The sequence below is a fragment of the Botryllus schlosseri genome, chromosome 11 (assembly GCF_051294905.1).
Source record: "Botryllus schlosseri isolate E-star chromosome 11, Bs_hap1, whole genome shotgun sequence".
In the NCBI taxonomy this organism is placed as follows: domain Eukaryota; kingdom Metazoa; phylum Chordata; class Ascidiacea; order Stolidobranchia; family Styelidae; genus Botryllus; species Botryllus schlosseri.
The window spans coordinates 2,527,841-2,552,467 of NC_137246.1; the positions used below are offsets into that span (position 1 = coordinate 2,527,841).

At 37.9% G+C, this 24,627-nt stretch overlaps 1 protein-coding gene, 1 long non-coding RNA gene and 1 other non-coding gene across 4 annotated transcripts; 1 reads left to right on the forward strand and 2 right to left on the reverse strand.

Annotated features, from left to right (window-relative positions):
* Nucleotides 1–160: 160 nt before the first annotated feature.
* On the reverse strand, nucleotides 161–631 carry LOC145449946 (uncharacterized). The gene has a single exon (XM_080328388.1). The coding sequence runs from the start codon at nucleotides 629–631 to the stop codon at nucleotides 161–163; it is 471 nt and encodes a 156-aa protein (XP_080184514.1).
* A 69-nt stretch (nucleotides 632–700) lies between these two features.
* Nucleotides 701–772, reverse strand: Trnaa-ugc (transfer RNA alanine (anticodon UGC)). Its single transcript has one exon. It is a non-coding gene; the product is annotated as a tRNA-Ala (tRNA).
* A 4,323-nt stretch (nucleotides 773–5,095) lies between these two features.
* LOC145450678 (uncharacterized) lies at nucleotides 5,096–11,051 on the forward strand. Of its 2 annotated transcripts, XR_013918563.1 has the most exons (4): nucleotides 5,096–8,301; nucleotides 9,246–9,386; nucleotides 9,718–9,797; nucleotides 10,775–11,051. It is a non-coding gene; the product is annotated as an uncharacterized LOC145450678 (long non-coding RNA). The 2 variants fall into 2 exon arrangements; XR_013918562.1 differs by having other exon boundaries at nucleotides 5,096–9,386.
* Nucleotides 11,052–24,627: the final 13,576 nt, after the last annotated feature.

Below are 24,627 nucleotides of genomic sequence, written 5' to 3' on the forward strand. Positions count from 1 at the left end.
TCAGTGCAACTTCGCCAATAAATCACTAACTCGCGCTATTTTTTCATATAACCAACAAAGACACATTATGGAGTTTTTTTATTACAAAGGTGGGGCTCCACAATTAATATTTACAAGGCATAAACAAGTCACAAGCAAATGATAGTTTTAATAATTGTAATCACGCTGACAAATCGCAGTTGACTCTGGCATAGCGTTCGGTATATTGCTGAGCGCGTTTAAAGTAGAGTTGTCTATCTTCCAGATAGAGATGTGCACTTTCCGCATTCATAGGATCATTTGGATTTGGTGCGCCAAGTAACGAAGATATTGATAGCAGCACAGTTGATGTAGTTAGCGCTGGTGACCATTGCTTCTGCAAAATATCCACGCATATAGTGCCTTTCACACTAATGTTCGGGTGAAATATATGAGTTTCAAATCTCATCTTCGGAGGTCGAAACGGATACTCTGTGGGATATTCTATTAATATTTTAAACACTCCTTTTTCGTATGGCGTTCCTTGGGGTCCTTCAATTGTTGCCCACCAACTAAATAGATTCGATTCGTCAATCGGTCCCGCTTTGATAGTAGAATCAGAACAATTCCGAAACTTTTCTCGCTCGAAACACAGTCTTTTCAAAGCACACATTCTGAGTGATAATCAAATTGAAATGATTGCGCCACCTTTGCGTCATTAGCACTTCAACGGAAAAAAGAGTGGAGAGTACGGGAATTGAACCCGTGACCTTCTGCTTGCAAGACAGCTGCTCTACCGCTGAGCTAAATCCCCAAGCGATAGCGACGGCTTAAATGTTAGTTTTGAGCAGTAGCATTAGCAAATTTATGAGATAGTTCTACTGTTGCTGTTGACTTAAAAACAACTCGATGTTCTTCTTTCGTTACTTCAGTATCGTATATCTTCATTGTTTTTCTTTCGTCTTGATCACATGCTAGCAGCTCTGTATAATTACATCCTTCACATTCTAGTATAGTGAAAGGATACGATATTTCCATTACATCCACACCAACCATCTTCATACATTTCGAATATACTATCCATGATACGGCCTTGGATCCAATAAACTTACAAGCATTTATTCGCACGGAGCCCATGATGTAAATATAACAAATAGTAACTGCGATCGAGCTTTTATAAGTGATACCACATGACAAAATGCCTCCATCCGCCATTTTGTTCTATCCACTTTCGTTTTTTAGTAGCAATGTAATTCCCGAGTGTCTGTATGATAGCATCTATATCCCTGCCGTTATGCGCAGCCTCGTTATTGCGAGCAAGAATGCCGCCAAGCACATAAAGAGACACAATCTGACCCCAATTTTCTTGACTATCTCTGAATATTTCATCGGCTATCATCAGGAACATTCGCTCAATGGGTGAATGTTCTTTATATTTCTCATTGACTTCACTATAACGAAGGCGCTTGGAGACTGCGTTTAGGATAGTTCGATATCGCTCAAATATTTCAGTAACAACTCGTCGTAAGGTTTTCTCCACCTGCGTATTTGCTTTAACGCTTGAGCCGTCGATTTCATACATGATAAAATTTCTAGCTAAGGAATATGCCGTGGATATAATTTCATCCTTTTCTTCAGTGAGCGCAGGTGATACTCGCAATAATTTCATGGTTTTGAAGATAACAGTGAGCATCAACTACGCTTGTGACGTAATCATGAATATGGTGCAATACGCAATTGAAGGTAATCAACTTACGTAATGACGTAATAAATATCTCAGCGTTACTGGACTGGAACTATGCCATCTCTCGCACAACCAAAACCTCTCTCGTATTGGAACCACGCCCACATTGTTCTGCATTCTGATTGGCTAACAGATGTCACGTGATCAAATACTCGACGCTGATTGGGGCGCGTATAAAGACTGTGTATAATACTACTCAAAACCTATACTTGAGTACTCCGAAATGTACAAGTACTTTACCTTTTCACGACGTTTTTGTAAGATGAATACTAATTTTATTGAAAAATAAAAATTATGTTCTCAAGTAGGTTTTTGTCTACACGCACCAACAACTCAAGTAGTTATGACATAGGAATGATTCATTAAGTATAGCGCAAGCAGGCCAAACCTATAATTGAGTGCTCCAAAATGTACAAGTACTTCGCTATGTACTCCCTCCACGTAAAAAGTGACTAGGTTTTAGACTACTTTATCGATTTTCAATGTTGCGCAAATACCACAAACTTTGCCTGCTTTCAGAGCTGGCAACTAAATGCAAGACAGACTTTACGCAAAAGTCTCTATTCTGAAAACTTTATCAAGTTAATAGTTTAAAAACTTATACTTGAGCACTATGAAATGTACAAGTACTTTACCTTAACACGACGTTTTTTGTTAAATGAATACTAATTTTATTGAAAAAATAAAAAATAAAAAAGAGCGAAAAATTACATGTTATCCCGGAACGCAACAAGAAAATTCGTATGAATTTGTAAACTAATTATTCATGACATAATATTAATTCTACTTGTATACTTTTTCATATTTTATAACAATTTTAGTAGTACTTAAATAAAATTCGGAATATAAACTAATCGAAAAATTCGGTAACCAATTTCGCATAGGCTTGCATACAAATGAGGAAAGTTACATCAACGCGTGTTAACTAATTGTATTATGTAGCTTGTAATTCATGCAAGTTTCGAAACTTCTACACTGAGTCTTTTAAAGTAGATAGAATCGAAAAATCTAATCGAAAATATTTACGAAGTTTGGATGCGACATATTTGGTTTTTTTTTTAAATTATTCATATCCATGATTCGAAATACTTTTGACTAACTTATGTTGTCGACATAAGATAAGCGTGAAGTGTACAAATTTCGATGTTGCGCAAATACCACAAACTTTGCTTGCTTTCAGAGCCGGCAACTAAATGCAAGACAGACTTTACGCAAAAGTTGCTATTCTGAAAATTTTGTCAAGGTAATGGTTTGAAAACTTATACTTGAGCACTACGAAATGTACAAGTACTTTATCTTTACACGACGTTTTTTGTAAAATGAATACTAATTTTATTGAAAAAATAAAAAAGAGCGAAAAATTACATTTTATCCCGGAGCGCAACAAGAAAAATCGTATGAATTTGTAAACTGACATAATAATAATTCTACTTGTACACTTTTTCACATTTTATAACACTTTAAGTAGTACTTAACAGTTTCAGTTATAAATAAAATACGGAATATAAACTAATCGAAAAATTCGGTAACCAATTTCGCGTAGGCTATGCATACAAATGAGGAAAGTTACATCAACGCGTGTTAACTATCGAGTTATCGAATGATTTTTTCCTTACATCAAAACAACTAGAGTGTGTAACTACATTAAAAAACGTATCTAAATGAGCTCCAGGGCATTGTGATTATGCAGCATACCAAATTTCATCACACATTGCATGATGGAACAACTTTAAAACTAACGCAGTTCTATAGCAACTTTTGCCTAAATCTGTTTTCGCTAGCGTGTACATATACATAGTCAGCTTTAATAACAGAATTATCATGCTAATATGTGACTCCTCACCCTGAAACTTGGTACGTAGTTGTAGTACACTGGCATTTTACTTATTCTAGACATGCAAAAATAAATCATGCAGGTATTAGTATTAAGCTCTACTCAGTAAACTGCGATCTGAAATAAGTCGTAGGGATGGTACCACAAAAAATAACTATACATCGTTTTGTATGGCCACATATTGTAGTGTTGCGACATAGAGCGGGCGCATCAGTGCAAGTTTTGAAAGCTGGAAAAGATACGCTCGTATTATTTGATTCGGATATTAATCCTGTGGAATCTCAAGTTATTCGTAGTCATTGGAAGGATAATTGCATCATAGATGTGCAGGAAAAAGAGATCTTTCGATTTGTGGGTGTCGTCAATATTCAACGAAAATCCGGCCATATAATTGTGCGCGGGTCCCATTGTTGAAATTGAATTGATCAGCGTGACGTTTTACATACTGCGCTGTATCGAAAGCATCAATGCCAGTTGAATATCGTCGAATGACTGTCTATAATGTTAATGACATACAAGAGTCCTAGTTATCTAAGCTGTGGATTTGCATAGCTGCTTGTCGATATATATGGATACAAGAATGGAACTCGTGAAGCGACATCGAAACATCAAGCGATCTGGAGGATTTCAGCAAGTGAATCGATGCAATGACGCACAATGATATCATTGATATATTATGCTCTTTTTCGAAATAAATGAACTCGTACACTATGTAATGCTATTTCAATCAGACTGATTAAGTATCAGCTAAAGTATAAGACACGAAAAAAGCTCGGCACTGAATCGTTATATTATGGGAATCGATTCGACTTCTCGGAATCGTAATTAAATGAATGTATCGACAGACAACAAGTTAGTTGAAAAGTAAAACTAAGCACCAACGAATATCCGTGAAAGGGTTGTAATCTCGGTGAAATAGTGTGCGACACATTTTTCCACAAGTCGAATGCATGTCGGTTCATACTAAGACCATGTTACGGCCAAATATGTGTGTTTTTCTGTCTCCAAGTCAGCTACCCCCACATTGAATGTACAGAGTCGGTGCATGTATGAGACTTCAGAACATTTGAAAGTTATGCAAATTCTAGGATCCTCATTTTCAAAGTAGCTTAGATCTCGAAATAAGCTCTGACTCGCTATTTTCCTCAAAGCATGGAATTATCACGAGTATCACCTTCGATCGTTGAAGAAAAGGATGAGATTATATCCGAAGCATATTCCTTGACCAGGAATTTTATCATGTACGAACTCGATGGCTCATGCGTTAAGGTGAATACGAAAGCAGAGAGAACCTTACGTCGAGTTGGGGATGAAATGTTCGAGCAACATCGAACTGTCCTAAACGCAGTCTCCAAACGTCTCCGCTATAGCGATGTTGAAGTCAATGAAAAATATGAAGAATATTTACCCAATGAGCGAATGTTCCTGATGATAGCTGATGAAATTTGCAAAGATACCAAAAAAATTGGGGTAGGATTGTCTCCCTTTTTGTGCTGGGTAGCATTCTTGCTCGCAAGAACGAGGATGAACATCATGGGGAGCATATAGAAGCTATCATACACTGTAAAAAATAAAGGTGGGTTTTTGGCTAAAATGGAGGTGGAAACGATAATTCCTCCTTTCACGAGAGGTAGGAACATGCTATACACCTCCGAAGAAGGTGAAATACGTCTTCCCACCTCCGACAATAGATCTTCCACCTCCCAAAACCCTCCTATAAAGTGATATACGATACATCGGTTTATAAGGAGGGTTTTGGGAGGTGGAAAATGTATTTTCGCGCGAGATCATATACTGCGTCGTCGGCAACAAATATACAAAAGCTGTCGTAACGTCGTTTTTGCTAAACCCGTGATATATTACAAATGCTGCGGAACGAGCCCCCTATGAATTGGAACGGCAGTCCCAACACATGGCGTCAGATGACGTACGCGTAAGTTGACGCGTTCTGCTTAGCTGATTGGTCATGCAACGGAAATTTATTAATGTTTGGGTTGCTACATACGTCCGTAAATGTCCGGAATTTCAGTGCAATTAAATTCAATTTCCAGGTTTTTCGAAATCAGTAATGTTTTACAATTTATGAAAATCTGCACAGCTCCGACAGTTATCGAACATGTCCACATTCAAATCAAAATACACACGATTTATACTGAATCAATGCCATAGTCAGATCAAGATTACAGGACCACAGCCTGACTTATCGATCTCGCCTTCGCCTTCAATCACATTTTTATCACCTGATAATGAATCTGAACGCGAATGCATAATTGCAAAAGACCTCCATCTGTAGTTGATCATGATCACACACGATTCAACAATGCTGAAGAGACTTTATTACACGTCCGTCCGGTCAGTAGCCAAAGCGGAAGTGAAAGCACGATGCGATGATACTACAACTGATGTAAGGGGCAGTATAGAACACAGCTGCTACACTATTCCGATCGAACTTGAGAAGTGCCTATAACAGCAGTCTCACAAAATACCATAAAAAAGTTAAAAATCATCAACAAAACCGCAAACACGCACATAACCGCACCACATTAGCAGAACACTAGCCCCAAATTAACATCAATGAACATATTCCCTAAACTAAAACCCTAACAACGCCGCGCCACATCACGGGGAGAGTTACATGCTCCATCCCCTCTTCGTAACATCGGACCGGGAGAGACACAAGCTCCATCCCTTCCACGCGCGCTTACATCAGTTCCGCCAGTGAAACAGTTATTATGAAGTGAAGCAGCCAGTCAAGTCTTCAAACTTCTCATATTGATTCAAAACTGCTTCTTCAATCGGTTCAGATAGCCAATGCCGTAATCGAATTTCTGCCAATCTTTCAGCATACCGTTACCGTCCAGGAATCTTGAGAATTGCAGCCAAATTAATGAAGTAACGGTTTTAGCGTGCTTGCCATTGTAAAAAACCTCCGTCTGTACTTGATCACACACGATTCAACAAAGCTGCAGAGACTTTACTACAAGTCCGTCCGCCGAAGAGGGCAAAAGCAAAAGAGGAAGTGAAATCACGATGAGATGAATTCAGAGATGAGCGCATTCCAGATTTGGGGAATCCGTATCCGTCCTGATCCAACAGTCAAATAGGATTTCGGAGTCCGACAGCTGAGTAACAAAATTAGGATCCGAAAAAAATCCTGCTATTGCTTTAGTGCTATTTCACATAAATATAGCCTGCAAAACAGATATGAACATTATAATCAACAAATTAGTATCAACAAATGCCTTACAAGGGTTTATATATATTACATTTCAAATCAATAATGTTAGGTACGGTATATATTTTGAATATAAATCCAAGTGGTAGGAACTAGGCAGGGAAAATAAGCTAAAAAGACTGCGAGAACAGAGAAAGCAATATTAGTTGCTTTACGCAGAGGGTAAATATAAGTAACCCAGGCATGCCATGATGCATTGCTGATGCCAACAACAAAATTAAATATTGTGTTACTGTGACTTGGCCAAGACCACTAGGCCTCCTACCATAGTACTCCTGAAGAATGAAACTAAATTTTCACAAGAAGTAAGCAATCACAGAACAGCCATGTATCAAACAAAATGGATGAATCAATCAAAATTATCACTTGATAAAGCAGCACAGCAATGAATAGGAAATATAAATATTATTATATAATCAGCATGATGATGTGCGCAATCAATCGGAGAGTACCGGTAGTACTTTAGTTTTAGTGTGTTTCCGAAATCATAAACATGATCAATTGACCATGCCAGCATATATTCATACATTACCTCACCACACAATCATTACAAATGACATCAGAAATCAGAACCACCAGTTACGGTACCTCTGCAACAACACCGACACCTCGCTCTTCTGCCATCCTGACAATTGATATCAAGTAACCTAATGGCTGATGAACAGGCAGGATAAGAATCAATTTCTAACCAACAACTGAATTCGAAAACAAACACTTCTGCAGCTCGCTTGCAGGAACCTGCCGTCGTCCTCGCTCAGCATTCATCATCACATCACTGCACAGAAACTTCATTATGTTGCTTACGCATTTCAACGACGTGACTGATATCAGCGGTTTCAACGTTGTCGTCCATTTCCGGAACCAGCCTGGGCTTGATTCATAGCAATGAATGCATAGAACTACGAAAATAATATCGAATAATATATACTAAATTAATGCAACGCATCAGTTACTTGCGCGGCGATTCCGTGAAGTCAGTTGAGTTTCCGCGGGAACCACATTCTCAAGGGAAACCCCGTTCAACCATCGAGTTTCATAAACACCGATGAGCTTATGGTTCGACTTACATCTTACTATCCTATTCAGTCAATTTCTAGTCTGTACTCAATAATGATAGTTATAATATTTATTTAGTGTACTAAGTAGTAAGTCGAACACAAAAAGCGAAGATTCTAATATCTCATGCTGACTGATCAGCCATGTCGGTTACGCTTTAATTAATCAGCGTTTGAACCTCGAAGCAGACAGATCGAAGAGACCGCGTTGGCGGCGCATGTCTTCTCCTCTTGAAGTTCATTATGAAGCGAATTCTTATGAGTTGTGCTTATTCTTACTACACAGGCAATAGTTGTACGTTTTTAAATATGAACCGCTTCTTCCTGGTAAGGAATGCGGTATGAACGCACTCTGTTCTCGCTAGCATAAACCCGTATATAGTTGCTCAACTGTTCCCGTCGTTGTCGGCTGTCTGACGATCGGCCGCCATATTGGAGAATGGAGATTACATTACGCCACGTGAAGAAATGGAAGGTGAGACGATAATGGACTAATGAATGAATTTCCATGCTTCAAACTTGCCTTTTCAAATTTACATGCTTAAGTCAGAGTGAGCTTTGTTTCAGTTCAGTTGAAATAATTGTTTGAAAATTTTAGAAGTAACTGCAATTTATGGTCATTTTCTAATATGAAACCATGCTATATAGTAGATCCAGTAGGGAATTGGTATACGCAGCACAATTAGGCGACTGGCAGGCTGACTATCACTTGTAGCTGGGGCTGGGCACAATGATTCGAGTACCCAAATCTGAATCTAGTATTAATTTTTATGATTCGAGTCGAGTAGTAAAATACGATATTTTCTAGTACCGGTACTGATATTACGCTTCTCTCCACTGAAAGTTAATTTAAACCCGATGATTATAGTTTCGATACTAATTTTCACAGTTGAAGCCTTAAACCTTGATTGGCGGTATCGTAGCTTACGAAACATATAGTACAAAAGCTACCAAGGTTACTGGACGGAGCATATTTCCGAAGTCATGAACATCCAACAGCATTGTCACCAAGTCGAATGAAATTGGTGAAGTCGAAAAATACCAAAGCATTTTATATGTGATTGATAAAAGGCATTAAATTCTTGGTGGTGGCATAAACGGTACATATTTTAACTTTGACATCTTACATTCTGTTATGACGTCATAATGAGTGATACTTGATTACTTGACCCGACTCGAAGCATATTACGTGATTCAGAATTGAATCACTCAGGTACTCGATTTTGCCCAGCCCTACTAGTAGCATGAAAAGTTCGACTGGCTCACCAAGGCAAAGTAAAGCCTATAAATTAAAATCTGCTCATTTTTGCTGATTCACCTGTTGAAAAAATGATTTGAGGTTCGGTTTCACAAATTTATTCTCCCAATGAAATTTTTATTCTGTTCCACTGCATATTTCAAATTTCGACTGCTTTGCAGAAAACGGTTTCGTCTTCTGTCCCTGAAGACGAGATGAGCATGATTTCCCCTCAACGCAGAGTTGGTTGAAAATATGATTGATAGGATGAAGCGCAGAAGCTGACATCGATGTCCCGAAGACAAAATGATGGATTGTGATTGGTATGTTTTCTCTTTCTGCTATTATATCTATTACCTTTGTTGTAATAAAGCTGTTGATTTTGACATAAGCATTGATCTCTTCAAATATTTGTATTGAGTAGGTAATTTCCATCTATTAATTGCCTCTCATGATATAGGCCTATAAAGCGTTCTTCAGTCATGTTGCAATTGCACGGCATCAATTTTCGCACTGTTTTTAATCTGTACTAATCAATCCGTCATTACGACGCGACGCGTTGACGCACTCCAATCTGCTGTATTGTAATGAGTTGATGTTGACCTGTATGTATTCAGTGATCAACTTGGACTTATAATATATTTTGTTTTACAGCATCTCAAAATCTAGACCGGATTGTTTCTATACCTACAATTTTTCATGAAGGATGTGGCAATTTCTTCCAGGTTCAACAGGTACGGATTTTTATAAATATTATAAGTACCTGTTTGCTTGAAATTTGGGATGGGAAAAACTATTCCACTACTGGCACAAATCGAGCTTCAACTGTAGTCGAGTCGTGGAGATTCGGAGACAATTTTAAATACTGAAAATTACGTTTTATAATATCAATTATTGAATTATAGTATCAATACATTTCTCTCAATGTGGTGTATTCAACCTTTTTTAGTGAGGAGCAAACCTAAAACCGGTGTTACAAGCCCATGCTCCCTTTTCAGCTCGGTCCCACAACCCGCAGTTCTAACTCTGGGTCCGTGAAGCACATCTTTATGGTGTTTGCAGACCTCTAAATTTTTAACCTGAATGATAATATAATTTGTGATTTTCTCAGCTCGGGTAAAGCATCACTTCGGATATTTCTAGGTTAGTACCAGTACAGTGTAGAAGTAGTGATTTCAAATCCATGTCAAAGCTACTTCAACCAAGTAGGAAATGAAGGGCTGCAAAGTACTCAAGTAGTTTCAAAAAGTAGATATCAGCATTTATCCGAGGTTGCTACTTCAAACTCGCCAAGATGTACCTTTGCAACTTGCAAAAAAAGGACTATTGATAAGAGGTGGATGGCGGTTGCACTATTATTGAGCATGATTTGAACTAAAACTTCAGGGGTGTCTGCACGGATGCCTTGCCTTGATGGTTAAGAAAAGGGGTCCGCACCGACAAAAAATTGAGAGCCACTCTACTAAAGGTTACTGTTCACATTAGCTGATGACTCAAAATGGTCATCACTTCCACCTGGCCAAGTCCGCATATACATTGGCCTATTTGCTATTTGATATCATATGTTGACTGAAAATAGGATCCGCAGTGCCCTGTTGCCGGTATATTTCATAAGCTGATTACTGAAATAACATCAATGTGTGTCTGTGTGTGTGTGTTAAGTGTATGTTCGACCTGATGCTTCTTTCACATAATAATATATTTCTTTAAGACACCCACATCCGCGTGTCCTACAATTTGCTACGATACAATGAAGAAAGAGTGGACCGTCTGGTTTGATGTTGAAAAGGTGAAGAATATCGAGAGCTTCCATGAGGCATTTGCAGTGATGCTAGAAATTCATTGGATCTTCGAAATGCAGTTTCTGACTGTCTTGTCAGTTTTTCTGGCGCGTTTGCCAGGTGTAAAAGACATCAGTACTGCAGCTTATGCCAAACAGGATCACATTCGTGACTAATTTGCAAATAAAGGCATTGGAATGAAGGTGATGTAGTGTTTTGTGAAGGCTTAAAGTGTGGTTATATGCTGTACCTCGAGGATATCCGGGTAGGATGAAGCGGAATCCGGATAGGACAAGGTGGAAAATTGCCCACCTTATGATGAGGTGGGAAAATAACCACCAGGTGAAATAAGGTAGAAAATTTCCCTCCTCTTTTGAAGGTTTTTTTTGGAACACCTTAAAAGGTGGGCCCAGTTTTTAGAGTGTACAGACAGTCGGAAATTACATTGCTAGCAGAAGACTAAAGTAGATAGTGCGAAATGGAGGATGGGTGGGTGATTTACATGCTTTGCTTATGATTTATAAATTATCTTTTAGCATGAGATATATATTGTATCCGCTCCCCAGAGCCCATATCATCTCTCGATGATGAAACTCAGCTTTACCTTCCAATTCGGTTCCCGATACGATAACTTTCATCCGTATGATCATTAAGGCTTCTATTTTTGTTGTAGGATGGCTTTGTAGAATTCTTTGATAATACCGCTTTCGACTACAATAAAGTTTGGCAGGGACTCGTGTTTGTCGGGATCGGACTGACATCTATTGCAATGGCATTATCAAGATAATGGATGTTCGCGTGTTTTGTCTCATGTAATATTTTAAGAATAAAATTCTTCATCGTTTAATCGCATCCATTTTACTGTAGGACCTATACAGTTTCTTCTGAGGATACTCGAAGGATTGCCCCATATGGAAACCTTCTTTATACTTTTAATTTTTCAAATTTCTACAGCTACGTAAGGAAATTGTTAGGATTACCCAGAATACATTGCAGGTCAAATTTGATTCGATTACGAGCATTATAGCGACAGAGATTTACGATAGTGTAAAATGACCTACCTTACGACATCAAATTTCGTCTTCTCTCCAAGTGGGTATATCATGTTCTATAATATTGTCCATACCGAACAAATATAAATTTGCCTGTGCTGTTGCTTTGCAAGAATACTTTGCTCACATAGTAACCAATTTCTGGTGGATCCCGAATCGATATAGACAGAAATGCGAAAAGGTACATTGACATGTCTTAACTTCTGCCATAGAAGTTGCGTTTCTGACTACTTAAAAGTTGCTAGAGCTCACGCTGTTTTATCGTCGTATTGATGTTCGTTTTGAAAAGTAGCATGCTCAATGGTTCATGTTCACATTATTCAGTTTAATTAGGTTTTGCGCAAAGAAAAATAAAATTCACGCAAAAGTCGGTATTGCTCCGCGATGATTTTGATGTTGTTCCATACCGATTTGGGAGGTAGTACACTTAATTTCGAAAAGTACGCAGATAACTACTTCTACTAAATTCTTACACTTCTAAGCTTCTACACTGAATCTTGTGAAGTATATAGAAAAGGAAAACTAACGAATAATTCATGAAGTTCCGATAGGCTATATTTGAGGTAATGATTCCCATGCGAATGAAAAGTAAGAGCAGAAGGTTAGTATATCAACGATATCGTTACCCGTCATTGCGTCGATTCGCTGCTTGAAATCCTCCAGATCGATTGATGTTTCGAGGTTTCGTGGTTTCGCTTTGCTGTCATCCGTACGAGCAGAATGTCTGGATTAGGAACAACTACACCAGGACCATTGAAGCTTTCGGTACAGCGCAATATGAATAGCGCTACGTTGATCAATTCAAATTCAACAATGGCTCCCCCGCACGATTATGTAGCCGGATTTTCGTTGAATATTAACGACACCCACAAACCGAAAGATCTCTTCCCCCTTCACATCTATGATAGAGTTATCACTCATCGTAAAACTCAAATATCGCGCAGTGAGAGTTCGCAAATTCTCGAAGTATTTTTGTTATTTTTATTGCGATAAGTCATTCTGCAGCGCGAAAATGCGTCGTAGGATATAGATGAAACTTGCACCACTCATGAAGACCGCTGAAAACAGTACATTCCAACATTTAGTAGCAGTAAATTTCTAGTAAAGTACAAGACGTGATGATTTCCAAGTGAGTTAAAAAGTAAGTATTGCAGGTATAGTTTACCAGAAAACTGAATACTCTGAAATAGAATTAGATGCAGTGTAAATAGTTAATCACTTGATTAAGTTTAGTGCAAGCAGATAAAACCTATACTTGAGTAGTACAAAATGCACGAGTACTTCGCTATCGCCTCTCTCCACGTAATAAGTGACTACGGTTTAAGACTGCTTTTACCGATACTCGTCGGTTTCAGTTTTAGATAGAATTCGGAAACCAAATAATTTCATAAACATAAGCTAATTTAATGAATTTACTCGAATGTACTGTGCCGCGCTGATAAGATTAATTATAATATACTTATCATGTTACAGCGATTTTTCTAGCGTAGAAAATCTTTAAAATGTAGTAAGCAGGCCAAATGAAGATATTCATTGAGCTGAATAAACATAAAAAATACTCTAGACTACTTTATCGGTACTTTACAGTTTCAGTTTTAGATAAAATTTGTCCCTTTCACCTATAATTACAACTCCTCGCTATCTAAACATGTTTAGAATATATTATTTGCGATGATACGAACCCGTGAAGTACTCAAGTAGCTTTTCGTAGGATAGAGATGAAACTGACAACACTCACCAAGACCACTGGTCCACTGAAAAAAGTACATTGTAGCAGTAAAGTCCTACTAAAGTACAAGAAGTAATGATTTCCCAGTTAGTTAAAAAGTAAGTATTGAAGGTATAGTTTGGTCGAAAAAGCGAAAAACTCTGAAATAGAAGTAGATGCAGTGTAAATAGGTAATCACTTCATTAAGTATAGAGCAAGCAGGCCAAACCTATACTTGAGTACTGCAAAATGTACAAGTACTTCTCTATGTTCTCCCTCCGCGTAAATAGTGACTAGGTTTTAGACTACTTTAGCGGTACTCGACAGCTTCAGTTTTAGATAAAATTTGGTAAGACTTTAAATTTTAAAGTAGTTTGAGCTTACGTTTGTATCACCTTGACAAGTAACATTATCAGACATGAAAATGATACTATCACCTAATATAGAAGGTAACACGCGTCAATGTGCTTCGGAATTCACGAGAAATTGCTTACTGAGAGAAGTATATTCTTGTATACACAATAGTGGAGAGAATATTTAAAATGTAGTAAGCAGGCCGATGGGTATTCGTTTAGTTGTATAGGCATAAAAAACATTCCCGCGCGCTCTTAAACAAAACACTTCCTAACCCTACCACCTAATACTAAGACGCGCGCGGGAATGTTTTTTTATGCCTATACAACTAAACGAATACCCATCGGCCTGCTTACTACATTTTAAATATTCTCTCCACTATTGTGTATACAAGAATATACTTCTCTCAGTAAGCAATTTCTCGTGAATTCCGAAGCACATTGACGCGTGTTACCTTCTATATTAGGTGATAGTATCATTTTCATGTCTGATAATGTTACTTGTCAAGGTGATACAAACGTAAGCTCAAACTACTTTAAAATTTAAAGTCTTACCAAATTTTATCTAAAACTGAAGCTGTCGAGTACCGCTAAAGTAGTCTAAAACCTAGTCACTATTTACGCGGAGGGAGAACATAGAGAAGTACTTGTACATTTTGCAGTACTCAAGTATAGGTTTGGCCTGCTTGCTCTATACTTAATGAAGTGATTACCTATTTACACTGCATCTACTTCTATTTCAGAGTTTTTCGCTTTTTCGACCAAACTATACCTTCAATACTTACTTTTTAACTAACTGGGAAATCATTACTTCTTGTACTTTAGTAGGACTTTACTGCTACAATGTACTTTTTTCAGTGGACCAGTGGTCTTGGTGAGTGTTGTCAGTTTCATCTCTATCCTACGAAAAGCTACTTGAGTACTTCACGGGTTCGTATCATCGCAAATAATATATTCTAAACATGTTTAGATAGCGAGGAGTTGTAATTATAGGTGAAAGGGACAAATTTTATCTAAAACTGAAACTGTAAAGTACCGATAAAGTAGTCTAGAGTATTTTTTATGTTTATTCAGCTCAATGAATATCTTCATTTGGCCTGCTTACTACATTTTAAAGATTTTCTACGCTAGAAAAATCGCTGTAACATGATAAGTATATTATAATTAATCTTATCAGCGCGGCACAGTACATTCGAGTAAATTCATTAAATTAGCTTATGTTTATGAAATTATTTGGTTTCCGAATTCTATCTAAAACTGAAACCGACGAGTATCGGTAAAAGCAGTCTTAAACCGTAGTCACTTATTACGTGGAGAGAGGCGATAGCGAAGTACTCGTGCATTTTGTACTACTCAAGTATAGGTTTTATCTGCTTGCACTAAACTTAATCAAGTGATTAACTATTTACACTGCATCTAATTCTATTTCAGAGTATTCAGTTTTCTGGTAAACTATACCTGCAATACTTACTTTTTAACTCACTTGGAAATCATCACGTCTTGTACTTTACTAGAAATTTACTGCTACTAAATGTTGGAATGTACTGTTTTCAGCGGTCTTCATGAGTGGTGCAAGTTTCATCTATATCCTACGACGCATTTTCGCGCTGCAGAATGACTTATCGCAATAAAAATAACAAAAATACTTCGAGAATTTGCGAACTCTCACTGCGCGATATTTGAGTTTTACGATGAGTGATAACTCTATCATAGATGTGAAGGGGGAAGAGATCTTTCGGTTTGTGGGTGTCGTTAATATTCAACGAAAATCCGGCTACATAATCGTGCGGGGGAGCCATTGTTGAATTTGAATTGATCAACGTAGCGCTATTCATATTGCGCTGTACCGAAAGCTTCAATGGTCCTGGTGTAGTTGTTCCTAATCCAGACATTCTGCTCGTACGGATGACAGCAAAGCGAAACCACGAAACCTCGAAACATCAATCGATCTGGAGGATTTCAAGCAGCGAATCGACGCAATGACGGGTAACGATATCGTTGATATACTAACCTTCTGCTCTTACTTTTCATTCGCATGGGAATCATTACCTCAAATATAGCCTATCGGAACTTCATGAATTATTCGTTAGTTTTCCTTTTCTATATACTTCACAAGATTCAGTGTAGAAGCTTAGAAGTGTAAGAATTTAGTAGAAGTAGTTATCTGCGTACTTTTCGAAATTAAGTGTACTACCTCCCAAATCGGTATGGAACAACATCAAAATCATCGCGGAGCAATACCGACTTTTGCGTGAATTTTATTTTTCTTTGCGCAAAACCTAATTAAACTGAATAATGTGAACATGAACCATTGAGCATGCTACTTTTCAAAACGAACATCAATACGACGATAAAACAGCGTGAGCTCTAGCAACTTTTAAGTAGTCAGAAACGCAACTTCTATGGCAGAAGTTAAGACATGTCAATGTACCTTTTCGCATTTCTGTCTATATCGATTCGGGATCCACCAGAAATTGGTTACTATGTGAGCAAAGTATTCTTGCAAAGCAACAGCACAGGCAAATTTATATTTGTTCGGTATGGACAATATTATAGAACATGATATACCCACTTGGAGAGAAGACGAAATTTGATGTCGTAAGGTAGGTCATTTTACACTATCGTAAATCTCTGTCGCTATAATGCTCGTAATCGAATCAAATTTGACCTGCAATGTATTCTGGGTAATCCTAACAATTTCCTTACGTAGCTGTAGAAATTTGAAAAATTAAAAGTATAAAGAAGGTTTCCATATGGGGCAATCCTTCGAGTATCCTCAGAAGAAACTGTATAGGTCCTACAGTAAAATGGATGCGATTAAACGATGAAGAATTTTATTCTTAAAATATTACATGAGACAAAACACGCGAACATCCATTATCTTGATAATGCCATTGCAATAGATGTCAGTCCGATCCCGACAAACACGAGTCCCTGCCAAACTTTATTGTAGTCGAAAGCGGTATTATCAAAGAATTCTACAAAGCCATCCTACAACAAAAATAGAAGCCTTAATGATCATACGGATGAAAGTTATCGTATCGGGAACCGAATTGGAAGGTAAAGCTGAGTTTCATCATCGAGAGATGATATGGGCTCTGGGGAGCGGATACAATATATATCTCATGCTAAAAGATAATTTATAAATCATAAGCAAAGCATGTAAATCACCCACCCATCCTCCATTTCGCACTATCTACTTTAGTCTTCTGCTAGCAATGTAATTTCCGACTGTCTGTATGATAGCTTCTATATGCTCCCCATGATGTTCATCCTCGTTCTTGCGAGCAAGAATGCTACCCAGCACAAAAAGGGAGACAATCCTACCCCAATTTTCTTTGGTATCTTTGCAAATTTCATCAGCTATCATCAGGAACATTCGCTCATTGGGTAAATATTCTTCATATTTTTCATTGACTTCAACATCGCTATAGCGGAGACGTTTGGAGACTGCGTTTAGGACAGTTCGATGTTGCTCGAACATTTCATCCCCAACTCGACGTAAGGTTCTCTCTGCTTTCGTATTCACCTTAACGCATGAGCCATCGAGTTCGTACATGATAAAATTCCTGGTCAAGGAATATGCTTCGGATATAATCTCATCCTTTTCTTCAACGATCGAAGGTGATACTCGTGATAATTCCATGCTTTGAGGAAAATAGCGAGTCAGAGCTTATTTCGAGATCTAAGCTACTTTGAAAATGAGGATCCTAGAATTTGCATAACTTTCAAATGTTCTGAAGTCTCATACATGCACCGACTCTGTACATTCAATGTGGGGGTAGCTGACTTGGAGACAGAAAAACACACATATTTGGCCGTAACATGGTCTTAGTATGAACCGACATGCATTCGACTTGTGGAAAAATGTGTCGCACACTATTTCACCGAGATTACAACCCTTTCACGGATATTCGTTAGTAGTATAGTAGATCGGTCGTGAGGTGGGTGGGGTTCTTATGGGCGGGGTGGCACGGTGCCGAGAAACCGGGGGTGGCACGGTGACCCTTATCTCTTATGGCGGGGGTGGCACGGTGCCATTGTGTCTTATGGCGGGGGTCGCATGGTTACCTTTTCGGGTATAGGCTGCGGCGACACGGTGACGCGAAAACTCGTGGTGGCATGGTTACCTTTTCAGGTATAGGCGCGGTGACATGGTGACCTTTCAGGTAGAGATGATTTGACTAACGTTGTGGGTATAGGCTGCGGTGGCACGGTGTTGAATATGTATCAAGTTAATAGTCACGTGATTGGTTCTTAGTTAATGTGTATATCCCAAATTATTATATATGACCGATACGAGTTAATCCCAACGTTTACGGCGAGTTCGACAATCATATATCGTTATTCTTAAGGGCGCGGCTATGATTCGTACTTTCGTTTATAGACTGCGGGTGGCATGTCGTACTTTTAGCAAAAAAGGGTGTGAAATAGTTTGCTAAATCTAGGAATCACTTACTTGGTAATATTTTGGTAATTAGTTTGCCACAGAGCCGGCGTAGACGGTGATTCAAATACCAACAATATCCGCGTTCACATACTAACACTTCAAAAGGTGTGAAATAGTTTGCAAAACCCCGCGATCGCTGACAAGATAATGTCTCGGACATAACCATCTTTCGCGGCTTCGTGTTACAGGCATATCGGTCGCTCACGCGGTGAAATTTTCGTAAGCAGTTTGTCACAGAACTTGATTTCACTCGTAAGATTTAATAAGTAACGAATAACAGACCGCCAGTGTCGGTAACTTGAATAGCGACAAATTGTCACTCATTCCTACTCCAACCCTAATCCTTTGTGAAGTGTACGCTTATTCAAAAAGGTGCGAAATAATTCTAAAATCCTACGATCGCTCACAAGATAACACCTATAAGACATAACCATCTCTCGTGACTTGGTGTTACAGACATACCGACCGCTCACAAGGTAATATGTTGGTAGTTTGGTGCAGAACTGGATTTCACGAGTCTGATATAATAAGAATATTACCTATTAAGTAATAAGCACCGAATAACAGAACCGTCGCAGACGCTGACTTGAATATCCAAGATTTGATACTTTCCGTGGTCGCTATATGTTTCACGTTGACTTTAGTTGCATGATAAGAATCATGAGAATATTCAAGCAATGTGTCAATTTGTCAACTTGAAATGAAACTCACTACACAAATCAAGTTGATTCGTATTTGAATGTGTTGATCCGGTACAACTCTAATCCTTCAAGAAATCCATTTACCGCGATCTGTTGATTCGAACGTAACCTGAATATTACTGACTCCAACTTCAGCCGCGTCGAATTATTCACACATTCCACGCCGCTGTTTCACACCTATAGAATCAATACCAACTAACTAAACAAGAATCAAGAAATCGCAAGTATGCACATACAATAATTGTATTTATTTCTGAGAAATCAAACGCTTAACAAAAACACGCAACTTATCATTTGCCAACTCTAGCATTACCAAAAAATCCAGGTATTGTTGATTGAAAATCCTTGAGTCCTTATTATCAAAAAATGTTATAGTGCGGCGTCGGAATCCATTCGCGAGATGTTCTATAGGTAAATTGAGGTAATCCGAAACGAAATATTTTGACTTGCTGTAGTGTGAATTGAAATAGGATTGACAAACATGACTACCAACTTTCCCACAGTCCCATTTCGATATTATACGCACATTGATTTGAAACAAGTAATGATACATTACAACTCTATTCGCGATCCGGCTTTTCGTTTGTCAAAGCGACATTTTAACATCTTACCATACTCAAAAGAATTATTCACAACATTACCAAGTGTTAAAAATCTAGTTTTCACTTACTTGATTATATCACTGCAACTCACAAATTTGAATTAATTCATTCTGGTTGTATTCGTATGATCGGTATTTTTTTATTCAACTGTAAAGGTCGTTACTATTCTGTAAGACAAAGTATTTACTAATCGATACATATACGACTTGACATAACCTATTACATTTTGAGTATACGAGATTTGAATGTCTGAACAATAACTGAGAATTAAATGATCACAAGTGAATCCGTATATTACAGCATAAAAGATATTGGAATGTCAGCAACTCTTTACGGTCATAGTTACAACCACATAAACTAATTTACCCTGCCAACACGTCATGATCATTCCCGAAATCAACACAAACGCGGCCACTGACTTGAGTTAACCACAAAACGGCATCAAGTTTTTAATCCACTTGTAGCTGACAGATTATTCGAATACATCGATGGAGAATATTATTGAACTCGTCGATATTGTTACTTCAACAAATTATCGCTTATGCCCACTGTGAACGTTAATATCGAATGGTAAGACTTGATCGCATATTTGTTGAACACAGACATGACAAAGAACATTATCGGGATTTTATAAACGAGTCATATTAATTTTCACATCTATCAATATCAGAATGCAAGTCATCAAACTTTTTGTTAAATGTAACATAGCACTTTTGGAATCGGATTCGTTATAGTCATACAAATTGTATTAAACCCAATACCAAAACAAAAGGACTTTTAAGTTCATTGAAATCAAATCATTCGTCTTCGACTCGCACTTTATTAGATTGCACACGACAATTCGCTACGAATGAGCTGTAACCAAAGTTGAGAAATCTTTGTGTCCACAGATATAGAGGATGAATATAGTTAACACAATCACGAATCGACCTTTCAGAGTATTTCACGGATGTAATAAACTTGGTAGTGTCGCCTATCTAAAAGTATGCATGCGTTCGATTTCCGTACCGACTGTTGCGATGCTTAGGATTCGCTTACAATGACCAAGAGTGAGGATTTAACATCAATGTCGTTACTGGCGGTATTCACATCAGAGAATCGAAACATCACACGGTGTGAAAATATATCTTTGATATCAAAGCATTATCCCAAGTACATGAATAATAGTCAACTCCGTTCACACTTTCTATAGAACGTGCTAAATGTAAAATATCGCGAGGTTGCGCTCTAAGACTTTGATCATTACAAAAGTAAATTGGAATATGTTTGCTAGATGCATTCAATTCAGCTAGAAATGTCTAGTGCACAACAATCGTAATATCAAGGAAGTACTTGCTATCACTCTAATTCACTAAACGTGTTTTTTATTGTTGTTCATTTGTAGTATTGATTGAAATTGTTTTTGAACCCTAAAATAATAATTCCCGACATGAAACCAAGCCGCCGAAAGTCGTTACCATCACAACGAAACAATTTGTACGATGTTTGTCAAATGCATCCTATAGTTAGGTGTACTGGAATTATTTGTGTAACACATACACCGACAATGCAGTCGAAAATTTTTCCGTTGTCATTCGCTAAAGTAAATGCCGTCGCAATACTCGGCCACTAAAATACGTTACTTGGATGTGATTGAATCGCTGGTAGTTAACTCGATAAATCAAACCCTAAGAAATTTCACTCACTCGACGGATATGGAACAGCGTCGCTTAATCGGTCTATATCGTTTTTCTAAAGGTAAATCATATCCATCCAATAGAAAACAATTTTCACCCACTCGGAAATGAAACCAATGTGTTGGTCTCCATTCGATATTTTGTTTGGGTCAAATACTTTGCAATGAACACATTTGAGTGGTTGAGCTTTACATCATCAAGCTGTCATTTGTAAACCAAGATTTCGGTAAACTTGTAAATGTACCGTTTAACTAACCGACATTTAGTGATTGGTGAACATACCAAAGGATACACATCCACCTCGAAATACTCCGTTGATCGTAATTTCCATCATCGTAATAATCGAAGTACATTTGTGTCGAATTCGTAACAACCGACTTTTCTATGACATGATAAATTTTTGACAAGTTATACTTAGAAGGTTGGTACATATCGCAAAAAATAATATACCGTTCATATTGATACTGTTACTCCATTGATCGGTATTTTCAAACGAGTCGATTTTCAAACGAGTAAAATTTATTACTTGAGTTGTTCCGCTTACTATATTTAAATGTAAACTCACCCATCTTTCAACAACAAACAACGATAAAAAAAAGTACGCAATCAAACACAACACTTTGTACGACACTAATTATTGTTCCACACATCTCATTTCATACTAAGTGTATACGAAAGATATTCATGACACATGGAAATATTCACTCATGCTACGAACATACGCAATGATTGGTGACGCTTTCAAACTGTTTCGTTACCTCAAGAACTTTATTGTCTGAATGGTTGTTCATGTGTCTTAAGAACCAAATAGTTCAACACAGCACTAGTACCAACAGAAACATCAGAGTTGTTTACACAAAAGTTTGTATGTGCGCAGTATGCGAATACCACGTGTAAGTCCAACACAATTGCAGTATCCAGCCGAGATTAGTTAACACCAATTTATTACAACGGAGCCACGTAAACTTTCGTGAATGTACGGCATACTCACTTCTCGAGATTCTGTCAATGTCATAGCAATAAACCAGCTACTCCAACAACAGAGTACATACGTTTTCTAGTAACGACTCTCGAATCTTACACACAGATCAATCTACTTTGCTAACGAAAAGTGCTGAGTCATCACATGATTATCCTCACAACAACCAGTACATGGAGCTGTATTAAAATGTTCCTAACCCTCTGCACACCAGTGACAAATTGTTTTGTGAATCGAGTTGTTGTTCCGCGTCAAGTCTCCATGTTGAAGCGTACATTAAACAGCGCAATCCAATTAAAACCATGAATCTATTTTCATTTCCTCACAAACTGTCACATACAGAAAAATAAATTTTATTCCGCCAAAAACATACTTGTAACCAATCGCTTTCATTAAACACACAACACCATAAAAGTATTTACTTTCTACAACATAGACATTCCGATGTAGTCAAGAAATATTTTTATTAATCAAAATCATCGACTTCTGTTTACGGTGTTGGTGTGTGCATGTCATACATGTGGGGTCCGTATTAAAATGGACACGACACGACTGAATGTAAGGAGATAGAAGTCTATCGCATAGATTTACATGTGGTCTTCGCTACGGTTTCAAAAACGAATCATCTCGTTTGCATTGATCGAGACCGAACAAGTTGGTTACATGTATTCGCGGTCATGATTGTGTTTGTCATATGCGAATGATAGGGTTACTGTCAAATCTACATACAACAACCTTCTGACACTCATAATAGTGTTTCATTCTCCCCCTTCTTAATTGTAGACTCACGACAAGTATATTGTACAACTGGACAACTACGTTTAACAAGACCAACGACACTGAACACACACCTCTTACCCTAGTAACAATATCGTTTTCGTTTGGAAATATATTTTTTTTTCCTAGAGTAGCAAACTATTTTCGTTTAGAAATATATTTTTCCCTTGAGTAACAAACCCTTTTTCACTTGGAAATATATTTTTTCTCTGGGTAACAAACCTTTTTCACTTGGAAATATATTTTTTCCCTGAGCAACAAACCGTTTTTCACTGAGCAACAAACCATTTTCACTTGGTGGGTCGTCGTTTACCTGAGTAAAAATATCATTTTCCTTTGGAGATCTGGCGTTTACCCATACTAACAAACCATTTTCACTTGGAAAAATACTTTTACCTAGAGTAACTAATCATTTTCTTTTGGAAATATATTTTCCCCCTGGGTAACAAATCTTTTTCGTTTGGAAAACTGTCATTTACCTGAGTACCAATACCGTTTTCACTTGGAAATCTATCTTTTCCCTAGGTAATAATACCATTTTCGTTTTGAAAACTGACACACACACCGGACAATTTGATATTTTTGTATATTGTTACAACAGACGGCGACAAAATATACACCAACAACGACTCCATACATTTTTGTAATCGCATATTCAGTTGCTCTGATGCATCCCATCAAAATAATTGGTTACTCGCATGCAATGTGCTGTTGTACATCGATATGTATGTTTCCGGAATTGGTGAATAAACGGGTTTCCGATATGTCCGTGATGTTCGGGATCGTGCTTTGGATTTTCCAGAGTCAAAATGTCTGAATAAAACACCTCCTCGACTTTGGTAACTGGTTGGTACACGGATAATGGCGTTCGGAAAGCGGATGAATTTATGTTCCCTATCGCGCTAACAACTCCGGGTTACTTTGAGTTTCCTCGGGTCTGTTTACTATATTGTGTCTTTACTGGTCAATACATGTCGCTCCAGTCAGCTGAAACCGGATCACTAATATGAGAAAGTGTGTGGGCCTGATCCGGATATTCACTCATGAACCAACGACCAATATTCAAGTAAACATGTTACAGTCCGTGTTTTGTCTCCATGGAAAATACCAATGCATACACCATCACACCAAGTACGTCACGATTGTTCACAAGTATTCGCGTAAACGAGGTGTACATACAATGTGTCGGTGTACAAACATCATGGAAAACAAATTCATGTTCTCAAGTATCATCATGCGACGACTCTGTACATTCAATGTGGGCATAGATGACTTGGGGACAGACCAGCAGCCATATTTGGACGTAACACGATCTTAGTATGAACCGCCTCCACCAAACTTGTGAAAATTGAATCTCACACGAGTACAATCCTTTCACGGGTTCACACCTTGATTTTGCAAGATTGTTTGGATTCTCAGGTAGACTTGCATCGTGATCCAGACCTCGACATAATCGGTTTGCGTAACTCGCTCAATCCCTGCGTA

Excerpts from the sequence above, each read along its gene's own strand:
- LOC145449946 (XM_080328388.1), bottom strand. The coding sequence starts at position 631 with ATGTGTGCTTTGAAAAGACTGTGTTTCGAGCGAGAAAAGTTTCGGAAT.